This window comes from Nymphalis io, chromosome 9 (genome assembly GCF_905147045.1).
Source record: "Nymphalis io chromosome 9, ilAglIoxx1.1, whole genome shotgun sequence".
In the NCBI taxonomy this organism is placed as follows: domain Eukaryota; kingdom Metazoa; phylum Arthropoda; class Insecta; order Lepidoptera; family Nymphalidae; genus Nymphalis; species Nymphalis io.
Window position 1 is genome coordinate 6,730,370 of NC_065896.1, and position 16,017 is coordinate 6,746,386.

A 16,017-nucleotide genomic window follows, 5' to 3' on the forward strand; every position below is an offset into this window, starting at 1 on the left:
ATATATGCGTCGGCTAATGCTACACGATTGTGTTATTGAATAGCCATTACTAAGTTGATAATAACGTCAAGATTTTCGAGTTATTTTGAAATATATTTAATTAAATTAATATGAATATCTATCTACTTATAGCGCTACTAAAAAATCTTAAGTTAAATAATTTTGTATAAAACTAATAGATATAATAATTATTCATAACAAAGAAAATGCTTCGGTAATTTTTACGTTATAATAATAGTCTTCTATGTAATCGCGCACCATCTTTAACGTTATACATTGACTCAACTAATTTGATAGAAGTTTAAATCTGTAAATTTGGACGTCCTTGCTTCAAATATCAGGTCAGACGAATAAAAAGTTTTTCTGATATAACGCTCCGAGGAGCAGCCAGGAGTTTGCAGTGTATTCACTTTTATGCCTCGGAAAACCTAGTCTCGCGTTTAATATTAAACTCTCTCTAGTCGTTTAAACTTGGTAACAATTTGCGAATGCATAAAAGACCTATATATTATAAAAAGAATTATTTTATCTTACAAATATTAACTTACATTATTTTCGATAATGCAACATATTTTATGGGATATGAACATGCTATGCTCACTATTAAAAATAATAAGAGTATAATATGTATTTTATTTCTAAAAATATAACTTAAATTTACATAATTTAATATAGGATTTGGTTTTCTTATTAAAATTAAGTACTATCTATCTTCTGTATCCTCTAAATAATATTATTATAATGTCACAAAACCAATTTTTGCGTTTCATTTGACGATTTAATTTAGCTTCCCGTCTAAACTGCTTCCAGTCCTCTCGTTGTTCTTCGTCTCTAGGACCATAAGTTGGCTTTTTACGGAAAGCAGTATTGATAGTCTGTAATAAAAAAAAACAAATATTAGTACCTAATATAAAAAACACATACAAAAATATAAAATATTTTTACATACCTCAATAATGCTTTTAGATCTATATTTCCATAAAGTGATTACAATAAATAAGGGAATAAGTGACATTCCTATATATTGTAAACAATATCCAGCAACTGTAAAATTAATTGTAGAATAAAAATATAGTTACATTACTTGGAATAGTACATATATATAAAGAGGAATTTAAAGAAATATTATAAATTAAATGTAACATATTATTAGTATTAAATTAACAAAATCTTAACACATGTATTATGTTCCAAATAAAAATATAACTCACTATAAGCTCCCGCAGGGTATTCGTAAGTTCCGCCGAAAAGTAATTGCTCCGTAGTGATCAGGGCGTAAAAGAACACAGTTATCATGAGTATGGGTGTGACCAAAGACCAACATATTCGCCAAAAGAAAGAAGTTCTCCTGCCAAGCATGTATTCGATGTCTACACATAAATTTTCAAGACCTGAAATATGTATAATTCGAGTCATTGAATGAACATTCTGTTAAAAAATAAAAATATATGAAATAATCTACAAAGGGTAAATATATATAACACATTGAATTACTTACCGTAAATCCAGAATATGCCAATTGTTTCGGTGATGGCTGCGAATAGTCTCATGAATGTTCCACCATAATGGTCAACTATTTCTAGTACATATTGACCACCCTGAAAATAGTGTCGCTTTAAATATACGTATATATTTTCACATTTTTGTGTTTTTTTTTGTAATTTATAAAATGTATAATAATTTCAACATAAATATGATGTAACATATATATATAAATTTATTGATCAGTATATTATTATGATATATTCTTATTAATATATTAACTTACGGGTGTAACATAAACAAGCCCAATAAGGAAAATGGAGGTACAAACTCCTCCAGACATGAAATGTACGGGCACGGAGGGGAATGCATCCAGCAGTACTGTGTTAATAGTGGACAGCAGCGCCACGCCTGATCCCACGCCTAGCGTTGCCATCATCAAGAAGAAAAGCACGGCAAAAAGCTGTACACATAAAATCGGTTTATGATTTCACCTTAACATCTAGAGAAACTTAATAAGTAGGTAGTTATAGTACTTATATTTTCACACTTATCTGTAAAAGTATAATTGGTACTCTGTTATACTACAATCTAAAGAAGTTAAATTCAATATATATCAGACTATTAAACATATTAATAAAATTTCAATATGTTTTAATCATTGTCGTTCATAGGTCTTGTGATCTATTATGTATAGGTGATAACATGATAATCATACCTACATGCAAACATAAGAATGATACTTTAATATTTTATATACCTACTGCGAACTTTCCATGAGTACATACATATTATGTATGAAATTGATTTATTAAATTATTTATATAAACTAGTTTTATAAAATGAATTTAGGGTATTTCTATCACAACATTAGTGATATATGGTTTGACATTCATGGTCAGATTAGAATGAATGCTTAGAATGTGTCCGTAGGCTCTTTAGTGTAGACCAACAGTTATGAAAGTATTTTTTTTTTCAAATATAAATAACCAATTGAAGATATCAAAACTTATACATTTTTACAAATTAAAATAAATCATTTTTACAAAAAATTACTGTTCGAAAAGCGTGCAGCATCTGCAATATTTCCATTTTATTCTGCGAGTTCTAATTCAATCGTTAGTTTATAATTTGTTGAATAAGTAAGAACCTGAGGTACAACTGGTGATTTTGCAATAGCATCTGGATATGATATAAACGCTAAGCTGGTACCGCCTGTGCCAACCACCTGACTCACGTCATCATAATTCAACTCATAAGCTAGATTACCCAACACGCCGAAAATTGTTATGCCAGAAATCAGACTAGTGAATGTGTCCAAAGTCGTTACTATCATTGAATCTCTGAAAAAAAACATGACATTTTGAAATGAAATTAGTCCTGTCAGCTCACACCTATTTTCCACAAATAACCCAAAAGCTAATGAGAAAAATAGATAGGTATTAAAAAATACTCAAGTCAGTAAAACCAAAAATTAGATTTGTAATACTCTTAAAGCTATTTATCACATTGTACAACAAATATGAGTATTTACCTGTAAACGTTCTGCCTAAATCCGTTATATGAAGAAAACATGATCAGAGTACCCGAACACACCGATAAGGAGAAGAACACTTGGGTAATAGCAGCATACCATACCTAAAAGGATGTAAGCACAATTAATTAGGTATTGAGCGATTATACTCATTAAAATCTATAAGCATTCTGTGGATACATCACTAAACTTTAAAGCCCAATCTATATATATATACATATATATATATATATATATATATATATATATATAAGCGAAATACCACTCATCACGAGATCTCCTAAACTATCCGCCAGATTGACTTTAAGGAGGAAGCAAATTTTGGTCCCATCGAAGACGACATCGACCTATAGCGACGTGTAACAAATTGTTGGATAGGTATTTTTGAGCTGAACAAAAGTTACTATGGCTCCAAGTTGTAAATCTTAGTTCGTTCATAGTTATGCTTTATTAAACATGACAGTTTCAGTAATAGCCAACTAATAATTTTTAATAATCGTTTGGTACTAGCTACCTAGAGTTCGCCAGGCATGAGGGATTTGTAGGACCAGCCTTATTTGTAAATGAGACCATAATAAACGCAGAGAAATAACGCACATAAAAATGTGTGATTTTTTTATAAACAAAAACTTTACTAAATAATTAAAAGCAACCTAAAATAGCTTATTTTCATATTATTTTATATTTTTATTATATTGTATTTTATATTAGAAAAGCTACGTATGACTGATGATAACGGTAGAAAGGTAGTTGCTACTACTTTTTTTTAAATATTTTTTACATAGGCGATGTAAGAAATATTAACCATGGCTTACATCGCCGATGTGCCACCAACCTTGGGAACTAAGATGTTATGTACCTTGTGCTTGCAATTACACTGGTTCACTCACCCTTCAAACCGGAACACAACAACACCAAGTACTGCTGTTTTGCGGTAGAATTTCGGTAGGTGTGGGGTAAAACATTTTTTTTTTCAGCCTTTTGCCGTCCACTGCTGGACGAAAGCCTCCCCCATAGAACGCCATAGAACGCCAACCATCCTGTTTTATCCCAATCAGTTTAACATTAGTCAAAACATTATTTTTGACTAATGTTAAACTGATGTTGGTCCGTTGATAGTTATGCATTAATAAACAAGTAATGCATAACTCTCAACGGACTAAGATTTGGAATTTAGCGCTATAGTAACTTTTGTTCAACTTAAAAAAAACCTATCTAACGATGTATTGTACTAAGAACGGATTTTACGCAAATCCATTTTTCTTATTATCTATCCGTGTGAAGCAGGGACGATAAATTAGTAAGCTATATATGTTGTTATTTAACAAAACAGAAAAGGTTCTAAATTTTTGTGTATGTCTAGAAATAATAATAGAGAATAATAATATCTAGAAAAATAATGCTTAGAAATAGAAAGTATTTTATCGAAGATAACGTTAAGGATTTTTCCTAGTCAATTATCATAATAATAATATCCTGGGACATTATTCACACATGGCCATCTGATACCTAAGCAGAGCTATAGATACTTCATATACTACTTTTCTTTTGTAAATACATACTTATATAGATAATTACACCCAGAGTCAGGACAAACAGTGTTCATGTATGTTCATGCGCACAAATGTCTGTCCTGGGTGGGATTTGAACCCACAACCCTCGGCGTGAAAGGCAAGTCTACCAACCACGCAAACCGAGCCGTATTTTTGTATATTATTGGTATTTGTATTGATTGGCATTTGTAAGTCCTATATCTACAAATGTTATAATTGTTCTTTCAAAATGGTAAGAAGATAATTAATCAGAACAATAAAGTGGTAAAAAATAATTCATATCTATGTTTTATGTTTCTGATAAACTGAAGTGCGCGCAATTTATTATTTCCTCCATATATTTATTTAATAACGTAGGTACTTCAAGAGAGTGAAAATTTGACGCTCATTTGTCACAATAAAGATGATTTCTTTATTGTAATCTTTTATTATTAATATTCGAGAGATTATACGTATCCATTTTTATGATTGATAAAGCATATCCAACGTAATTCACCGTAACTGTTATTATCATTTTATTTAGAGTATTTATCACAAAATAGGAAATTTTGCGATTATAATAATAGTTTAATGATTTATAATATATTAAAGGGTCTTACAGATTAGATAATAGTAAAGAAACAAAAAAAAATACTTAGCATATAAAGGTAAATAATAATAGCATTACAAATGATTAAAAATGCATTCATGCAATGTTTTATTATTATATGATTTAAAAAAATGGACAACAATAACTAGATTTGGCATTTTCTTTAAATAATTCTATGATATAATTATAAGTCAAAGTTTTATGCAAATACTGAGCACTTCAAAAATTATGTCTATTTTTAACTACTCGTTCTTTTGACAAAAAACACATTAATTTCAATGATGTACCTAAAAGTGCAGACGACTGCAGACATGAAATTGGCATACAAAAATGTATTTTGAACTGTCATAAAATAAAAAATAAATAATAAATTATAAATAAATAATAAATTACCTTACTTAATGTAAGACAGTAGCTTTTTTAAATCACATTAAAAATCTTCGTGTTATAAATAATATGTACAGTTTTATTTTTGAAATTACTTCAAAACAAAGTGTGAGTTTTGTGTTCCTTTTATTTTACGCAGGATGTAATAATTTTATCGTATGTTATTAACATAAGTACTTATTTTATTGTTAAAAAAGACTAACGAGACACTGAGTTTCAATATATAACATTTGAAAACTGCTAGTAAGAACCTACTGGAATATAGTAGGTATTTTTTTGATTTTAAATATTATTTTATTTAGTAAAAATTAAGGTTGTTTTTTAATTTGACATTTTTAATGTGAGAAATAATAAAAGTGCGAGAAATAATTGTACATTATTATGTACGATGATGTGATTAATTATATATGCATATGAGGTAATAAAACAATAATATACTTACTCGAACTTCTAAAATTTTGCTCCAAACTGGTGTAACAAAAAAGAGGATTCCATTGACTGCACCAGGTAAAGTCACAGCCCTGCAAAATTTTAATCTCGTCTATTAATTTTGTCAGCAATGCTTATGTTAGTATTCGCTCATTGATGGTTATGCCCATAGACATGGCCTATGGTAAACGAAGAACCGTGCATAAATTCATAGGTTTTCGAAAAATAATGCGCTCGTTATAATCTAATTATATATTATAATATATAGTTAATAAAATCAAATGCTTTATTGTTGATGATGATGATTGATTATAAAAATAAATATATATTGTCAATCTGTGCATACAGTTATAATTTAAATCGATATTATTCAATAGTAGTAATAATTGTACATATATTTATTTAATAGTATCTTGGTTTGTAAGGGGTCAAAACACAAAACTGGGAAGCGCGATGTGAAATCGGAACGCAAAGAGCTGCGATGGTGTACGGTTTTTTAAATTACTAAACGATGTCCGTTTTGTTATAATTTTTATTAAAGCTTATAAATATTATTTAAGTAAAATGGTATTCTTCTTATCTCTTTGAGCACTAAAAAAGAAAATAGCTTAAATGAAATTATTATTTATCACAGATTTAATTCACATTCAACAAAATTTAACCTTACCTAATGAGTAGAATGATCATAACAACGTAAGGGAACAGCGCAAGGAAATAAGCTGCCTTGCCGGAACTTTTCACGCCCCGAGCCACAATCAGAAATATTATGAGCCAGGATATAAAAAGACAAAGTGTCAGATCCCACAATGGTAAACCTGCAATATAATATATACTCTTTAATAACAAGGCTTTTTGAATTAAATATTTTATGTGTATACCTTTTCTTGAAGATGTTTAATAGGCACATTATAGTTTGCAATACTTACCAATTCCATCATGTATTCCGTCTGATTGGCGAAGAACAGTTTGACTGGAATTTTAAATTAGGTACTTTCAGGTAGTGCATAAAAATATAAAATAACATATTCCATATTTTAATAATAATTGATATCAATAATTAAAAAAAGCTTAAGTAAAGTTGTTATCATAAGCTTAAATATTTATATAAGTTTTCTAGAATTAGAATATAACTTACGAGAAATACAATTCGGCGCTACTAGTGGCATTGCCTTGAATGGAACTTATGTTCACGGATTCTCCTGAAGGCACACAATTTAACCAACTTTGATCACATACTGCCCACGGTAGCGGATCTTGGAAACTCATCGCCAGGTAATATAAACATAGAGCAATGAGTGACACATAGTACGATACTAAATAAACAGCGCCCAGCGTTTGCACATATCCCGTACCTAAACAACAATGTATTAAATTTTTGATATCATCATATTTTTAATTTTATTGTGATAAGAATTTTATATAGGTATGGATATTATTTTATTTAACTAAATAAAAATAGGTAGGTTTTAATAATATACATACCCTTCATTGCCGGTGAAAGTGCCCATATTCTCACACAGTTGCTACTACTGAACTGTCCCATTACAGTCTCTAGGTAGTACATAGGCTTGCCTATGATTATGAGCACTATAACATACGGAATGAGGAAAGCACCACCGCCGTTTTGATAAGCTACGAATGGAAAACGCCATACATTTCCCAAGCCCACTGATGTGGCAATACATGACATAAGGAATTCAATTTGATTATCCCATTGTGGTCTTTCTTTTGCAGTCCGTTTATCCTATAAAAACATATTATAATAAGCTTACTAATAATGTGCTTAAAAAAAAACTCTATTTTACAAATTATGTTTGAACATTATAACTTTGAATTCGCGTGTAATTAGATATATAAATAGAAAAATGGCTAAAAATGATATTCACCTTTTTTGGAAACATACGGTATTTTATTTCAGTTGTTTTTTTTTTACAACGTAAAAGCTGGTAACATTTATAAAGTATAATAAAAGTCATTTTAATTATTTTTATTAACGAATTGTTGCGACATATTTGCATGTTTTTTATTAAACGTTATTCTGATTTAATCACAACAACATTTGAACCATTCTACTGTCTCTAAATATTGCATATTGGCCCTGAAGTGTTATTTCATTTAAATAGAGAATGGTCATGTTGGTAGTAAGTACTCCAAAATGTTCCCAGGGAGTATTGGATCCAAATAAAACATTGTAATTTATATATGATTAAATTTACATATTGTTTTCTGATAGATAAGTACGAAATAATACAATAGATAAGATATGCTAAGCCATCTTTAAAGATGCGTGTATATAACAATAACTATAAGAAAATGATATCTGTTGATCATTAAAGTAGAGCAATACAATACAAAAGAGAAATCGTCTATTTCTATTATATATTGCATGGGCAAACTACAATTTTTTTTGTTTATATTATATCCTGAAGCGAACAGCTTTTGAGGATTTATTATCACAGTTGTTGGACAAACCGTTAACCCAAATATATACAAAAGTAATTTATAGGTCTGTATCATGTAATATTCACAGTAACAGCCTGTGAATGTCCCACTGCTGGGCTAAGGCCTCCTCTCCCTTTTTGAGGAGAAGGATTGGAGCTTATTGCACCACGCTGCTCCAATGCGGCTTGATGGAATACACATGTGGTAGAATTTCAGTGAAATTAGACACATGCAGGTTTCCTCACGATGTTTTCCTTCACCGTCAAACATGAGATAAATTATAATCACAAATTAAGCACATGAAAATTCAGTGGTGCTTGCCCGGATTTGAACCCACGATCATCGGTTAAGATTCACACTTTCTTACCACTGACGGGCCGAGATGGCCCGGCTTTTTAATTTTATTATGTGGTTATCCAATAATCTTAAAAAAGTATCATAAAATATAAGAAACTATTTTATATCAAAAAGTAATCAGTTCGAAAGTTTTTATTAAAATCTAAATTCTACTAAATGTATATTTAATTTCGATCAAGGACGCCATTCTCAATTGAGAAAAACAAGGTGAAACCAAACCTTGAAACCAAAACCTCGGACCTGTGTCTTTTTATTTTAATATTTTAAATGCTTATTATTTTAATGCCTTGGCAATTTTCTTTAAACAAATTAAACATAATAATGTTTTAGATGTTTTTCTTGCCTGCATATAGTTTGTGATAAAATAATGATACACTTTCGTTAAACGTTATACGACAATAATAAACACGTAATAAATATTTACATTTTTATAAATGTAGTATAGATAACTTACATATGCATACCAAAAAGGCTATTTATATGGAATAAAATGAAATAACTACGTAAGAAATAAGAATAAGTAATAGCCCGCATAATATGTCCCATTACTTTTCTCCTCTTAAGAGGAAGCGTTGTAGCTTATTCCACCAAGTATTTCAATTCGGGTTTCTTTCGCCGCAGAATACGAAATAAGAAAATAAATTAGGGGTTCAGACTTAAAATCTTAATGTTAACATTGGGCCATCTCCGTTCTTAATTAAAAACGTACTTTTTATATTATGATTGCAGTATAATGTAATCGTATTAACATTATTTACAAAGTAATAACATTTACTTTTTATTCTTGGCACCCATAAGCCTTATCAGCTTTTTGGGTGCTGTATATAATATAAATATTATATATAATATATTATATACATATTTCAGTCAGTGTATAATTAATATTGGGCAGATTAAAATCATAAGTTTTATATAAGCATATATTAATCGATATTAACTTACATTTAATGTTTTTATGTAGTAGAAACCATGAAACCATGTGTCGCGTTGGCAATATTACATTTACTTTAACCTTTTACTTTTTTTTTATAAATAACTTTAGTTAATCAATTTTAGACTTAATATAATAACAATAAACTTTCAACATTACTATAAGTATTTTTTTACCACTGACCTTTTTTTGTTCTTGTAAATCTATGTCGTCCATTTTCGCTGAGGTAAAATTTTCAGGACTTGGATCAAAAGCTGTATTAACACGTTCTTCATTTTTATTTATAGTTGAGTCCTAAAAAATAATGTATTTTACTTAATTTAATTATTCAGTAAGGGCAAGTTTAGGACAACATTATTTATATATTTACCATAACAACTAGAATTGACTACGCACTGCTCGGCGCACTATGAGAAAAAGCTTAGGTTTATTTTCTGCGTATTTATTCATAACCAATAATAATAAAACGGAAGATAAAAAATATATCAAAAGATTAATTTCTTGATATAAAGATACGCCGTGTTTCTTTTGCGACGGCAGCATGAAAAGTTTTAATCAAGTTTCCTAGATAGAGAAAAAGATTTAATTGTTATTCGATGTTCGAACTTGTAAAGAAGTACAAAATCAGGCTCAATACAATAACAGAGGAATAGTTTATAAACAAATAAATCTTATTTAAAAAAAAATGTTCGTAGCTAAACTTCAGAGCGACAATTTTGTTATCATCACCCAAAAGTGTACTTGTATGTAAATTAAGAATACCATTAGTAGGTATTCTTAAATTCCCATAATAGATATATACAATTATGTTCTCTGGAAGATTTCTTGGACAGATGTTTGGAAGGACTGTTATGTGTTTAATAGGCAGCCTAATGATAATGATTATTTATATTTGACAGTATTTGATAAAAAAATTCGAGCTTTATTTTTATAAAATTGTTTGATTAGTATTTAATATTTATTAATTAGCGTGTCATGTAAATTAGGGCATTATTTAAGTAAATAATTAGGTAGATAAATAGATATAAACTGCAATAGATTAGGATTCCAAGATAATATTAACATTTTTGACCGCCTTTTAAATAAATGTTGGGTAATTACGGAATACATGCGATGTTAGAATATAATATTAAAAACAAATGTTTTTTTTAAATATATTTATAAGTAAATAATTTAAAATGGACTACCTCTTACTAATACGAGCTAATCTTCGTATTCACTGACCTGATACTGACATTTAAAAATCAATAAATGACAAACCATGCGAGATGTGTTTTTACCAAAAAAATATCCGAAATGTCAACGCCGAAATAGATACGGCTTAATTCTGTTATTACTTTGGCCTAAAATCTATGACTACATTAAAGCTAAACCTACTATTTGCTAAGAGCAACTGCCAATCCGGCATAACCGGAAATATGCGTTTTCTATAAAGGATTGTGAATCAGATAATTTTCAGTGACTTTTAAAAAATGCGTCTATCAGTGTATTGCGTCATCAGGACTAAGCCATTAAACTGATTTTTATAAAATTTGACATTGAGGTAGCTTGGGCCCGGGATAAGGTCAAAGCACACTAGATACTTTAGAATACGAAGCTGTGTTTTATGCATTGTCACATTACATCTTTATTGGAACAAATCACTTGGTATTGAACCAAACTGAACAACGTAAGCAAATTGTATATTAAAACGCCCGCCAACGCCATAACTAATAAAATAACACTAAGTAGAGTTTCTTTCGACGGTTCTTTTCCGATCTGAGTATTTTCCTTCCGAACCGATGGTGGTTTTTTCTTTGTCTGTCCCTAAATAAGTGTACATAATGCTTCTATATTAAATAAACAAATTAGAATTATACAGCCTTGTACATCTGTTTGGTAGTATTCCGGTTTAATGATGATCGAGCTCGAGTAATAATAGGTATGGTATTCCGTAGTATTCTGTGCATTGATGTAAGAAGTGGGTCATGACCGTCAATATCTATGGGTGAAGAAGACTTTATTACTATTATGTGTCTCATTTGTATTATCATATGCATATGTCAAAAATAAATAATAAAATGGATAATAAGTATTAATCTTAAATTTTAATATAAAACGTTTTACTTTAAAAAATTTAAACGAATTTTGAATGTTACTTCAAAAATCTAAACATTTACGCGATTAAAACAAAACCGTTGTGCCTTTAGATTTTTATTTTAAGTGCACTGTGATTGTTGACGACGACAACAAAAAAAAAAACGATCCTACTTATGTTTGTTCAAAAACCGATGAATGCTTCTCTGATCTCCGTTCTTTAGTTTACCTTTGTAGTTACCATTACCACAGGCTATTGTGATTGTATGTAGCTTATGAAAAATGAATTGCAATTTCATGAGTCTAATGCCGGCAAGCTAAGATCCAACGCTCAGCAATTCACGTTCGTTTATATAATAGGCAATTGCCCATTGGAAGTGGACAGTACCTCGATTTCCATTTTTTGCATTGGAGCCCGAGAAACTAAAGGCACTTGTACAAGCGTGTATGTAAAAGAGAAACACCATCTTATTATCATAATAAGATGGTGTTTTTCTTTCGTTTGTGTGTGTTATCTAATAAAAATTTATAACTATTTACATAAATGAAATGTTTAAAAGTGTACCGAAAGAAAGCCAATATGGTCGTTTAAATATTATTTCTCAGTGTCCTTTTAATTCGTCTGTGTCATGATTAAAATGTCTTATCGTTATAGAATTAGATGAATGATTTTTTTAATATTTACTTTTAATCAAATTGAATCGTTAATATAGTTAATTATATTTGATGTAATGATAAATATTTTAAATAGTCATTCTGAAGAAATATCTGATTATAATAATTAAGATTACCTACTAAGTTTGTAGACGATAATTATATTATTTGTGTGTTGATAATAATTATAGTGTATATTTCCTTTCTATTCTTCGTCTATGTTTTTTTTAAATAATATTAATAGTATTTTCCTACCTTGTTTTAATGGTTACTAATTTTGATCTGTAATTGTTATGATATACAATATTAAATTTCATTTATAAACATTATATTAAGTAATAACTTAAATTCTAGAAACGCACAAATTATTAATAATTGCCCTATGATATTATACATGTAAAATGAAGCAGACATGATACTAGCACGTGCAATCTGAAGACTCAAAAATATCCCATCAAATAGTGTTTTTTTTCACGCATTAGAAACCATCAGACAGGTACCCGGCTCCTTTTTTTGTGGGATTCTTGTACACTAAAACCACTGCGTTGGTTGTCCTCGCCATGGATCGGAGAAGCTTCGGGATTGTACCGATATTACGCATCCGCGGCCGCTCGCGTGCTGTGCTCCGCTCGTGGCTGGTGAAGCTTTTCACAGGGAGCGAGAGTGAGCTCACCCCCTGCACTCCTGGCTAGTGCCTACGAGGCTTTCCCGACTGCTGTCCTCCTCAGAGCCACGTGAGGCCCCCACTCTAAGCATCCACGGCCCAGGTTTAAACGTCAAACTTCCTCCCTCGGTCCCTCGAGAGACACCCGCTACCTTCTCGATCCGGCCCTCGAACTGCTCTCGAAGCCCCAGCGACCGTTCTGGGTGAGGCCCAGGTGTTTCATATACCTGGCCACATGAACGTTTGAGTCACGTCAAACCTTTTTCGAAGGAAGGCGACGAGCGTGATTAGTAAGTAAAAAATGATGCTAAAATAAATAAAACACAAGGCATTGTTAGGAATATGTCAAGTGTATAATTGAAGAAACAAAGAAGAATAAAGACATATAACAACAACAATACAGATATCTCTAGTGGCGTAGCTATCGTAGGGCCAGGTGGTGCAGTGCACCAGGGCCCCGGATCTCAGAGGACCCTCTAACCTCAGCTTTGAAAAGAGAGGAGCATAAAAAAAAAGAAATCTTGTGTGGACGGGGAATTCTGTTAAAATAGTTTTTTTTTCCTTTAATTGATCTCATCTGTATAATAAATATTCTTATAATAAACACATAGAGATTCTACCCCTCATAGAGGTGACGTATGGAGTTAGCTTACTAGGGATAAGTTGAACTCACTTTTTCTTATTCTTGTTCCTATCTATAATTTTGAAGGCCAATATAAGTTCAAGCTACACGGAAAGAGGGGATGAGGGCCCTATTCTTTCCTTATGCGCCGGTGCCCTTGTCCACCTAGCTACGCCACTGGATATCTCATAATTCAATTTATAGTGCAGATGCGATATAGTAGGTAAAAAAGAGGAAATAGATACAAAATAAATTGAAAACATATTTATATTTTACATATTATTTTTATTTTCATGTCCATAATGATTTATTTTTGTGTATAATATCTTCCCCCATACGTGATACCATCTACGTAGTTTTCATATTAAGTACTATGTTTGTATATAAATAAGTGTCTATTTCTTTGAGTGTACTGTGTGTACCAAAAGTGCACTGACTGGTTGATCTGCGTAATACGCATAAATGTCAAATACTAGATATCTTCTTTTTTCGTACACGTTCAAATACGCCATATCTTTTACAGCTTTACACGCCACGCCAGTGTAGTGAAATGTAACTTACATTTAATATAAAACAAGCGTAATTGCGCTGACTCGAAATTTTTTTACGTTAGTTTTGTTAGGGTATATGTTATTATACATTATATCTAGATTTATTTAAGTCATTTAAATCATTAATGTTGGGTCAATATGTAATGTATAGAGAAACAGACATACAAAATAACAAATACAATACAAAAGTATGGACAGATAAAGAAAATTCAAACGAATATGATAAATAAAAATGTGTCAGCATGAAAGATAATTTCAAAACGTTAAAGCAGCTTAATTATTGTATTATACGAGATTAATGATAACCAAGGACGTGAGAATATTTACATAATGTCATAATTATGTGACTCGTTACTTTCTTAATATATTTACTCCATACGCCAACGATTTCACTAATGTTTTACTTTAAAGGATACTCCGGGAAAATTAGAGCAGGATTATATACATTATATGTTTACTATGCAAATAGTCTCATTTTGGTGTATTAAATATTGTTCCTATTATATTTGTATTTTACTATACCAAAATGACTATCGAACAGTTGAGTTTCTTGATGCTTGGATAGAATTAAAAACCGGTTAAAGTTTGATTTACCTACTAGAATTAATATATTATAGTATTTGTAACGGGGTCATTATTCAAAAAGAATTATTTTAAATATTGCGTTTGACAGTCATTCATTTCTAAGCATATATATTTCACTTTTGAATGCAATGCGAGTAAGCATTGTTTTTGTTTGTTTAAGCAATTTGATTACACAAGTTTGTTGTAATGCCAATAATGGCTGGGTAAAAAAATAAGAAAAATATATATTCTATCAGATTTATAGTTAGGATGCGAATTTTCCAAAACTTTTGAATTTACGCGCGTATTTAAAAACGGTAGTAGCTTGTATATCTTGGACGCCCACGAAGCATTACAAGACTCACAGGTGACAAAATTTCGGACTGCTTTTCTTATCATTGTTACACTCATGCTTTCAACCGTTTTTAGTGAATTTCTATTTAAACATTTTGAAAATGGTACAATATCTCTTATCATTCGCAATCATTATAGAAACAAAAGTTATTTAGCGTATAAATGCGAGGATAAGGATAATTACGAATTATTTGGAGATAAAGTAATTCTTGACTAAAATTTGTATGATATTAAAGCCCTATTTATAAAAATAATAAAATATAAAAAGTTTTTTTTTTCATTTATTTATCAAATGTGAATGCACTACTGACTATATAGGCAATTCTTTCGTCGTAAATATAATTTCCAAAGTCAAATCTAGAAAAAAAGTTACTTTTCTTTATGTTTATTGTAATTAATATTAGTCATAGAGGAAAATGCTCGAAAAGGTCGTCATACTACATTAGTTTCGATGTTATAATTGTAGCAACAATATTCTAACTACTGTTTTTATTTAGGAATCTTACACGTTAAGCTATTTTTATATCATATCATATCTTTATTATAAATGTTAAAGTTTATATTTTGAATAGTCCTTCTACACAGCTATGCATTTTTTTCATACGTTAGTTTGTCGTCTTAAGACTTTCGATCAGTAGTATTGTTGATCGAAGCTTAAGACGGCGCGTAGAGAAAGCGTCTTTATGAGAGAGCTTTTTTTTAAAAGCTATCCGTAAAATGCACAGGAAACGGTAATAACGCTGTGTAAAAGAAATTTTACATATTATATTTTTAAAAAATGAGACAAGCAACGTTAATTATAAGCATTTATTTACAAATTTTAAAAAG

At 30.1% G+C, this 16,017-nt stretch overlaps 1 protein-coding gene across 1 annotated transcript; it reads right to left on the reverse strand.

Moving 5' to 3' along the window:
* Positions 1 to 707: 707 nt before the first annotated feature.
* LOC126770897 (sodium-dependent nutrient amino acid transporter 1-like) lies at positions 708 to 14,232 on the reverse strand. Its single transcript, XM_050490506.1, has 15 exons — positions 14,143 to 14,232; positions 13,108 to 13,325; positions 9,881 to 9,984; positions 7,457 to 7,699; positions 7,110 to 7,326; positions 6,901 to 6,944; positions 6,642 to 6,789; positions 5,988 to 6,066; positions 3,017 to 3,120; positions 2,633 to 2,825; positions 1,769 to 1,945; positions 1,499 to 1,598; positions 1,212 to 1,391; positions 950 to 1,044; positions 708 to 875 (listed from the first exon to the last, which is right to left on the reverse strand). Exons 1-15 carry the CDS (start codon positions 14,230 to 14,232, stop codon positions 708 to 710), a joined length of 2,160 nt encoding a protein of 719 aa, XP_050346463.1.
* Between the last annotated feature and the right edge of the window lie 1,785 nt (positions 14,233 to 16,017).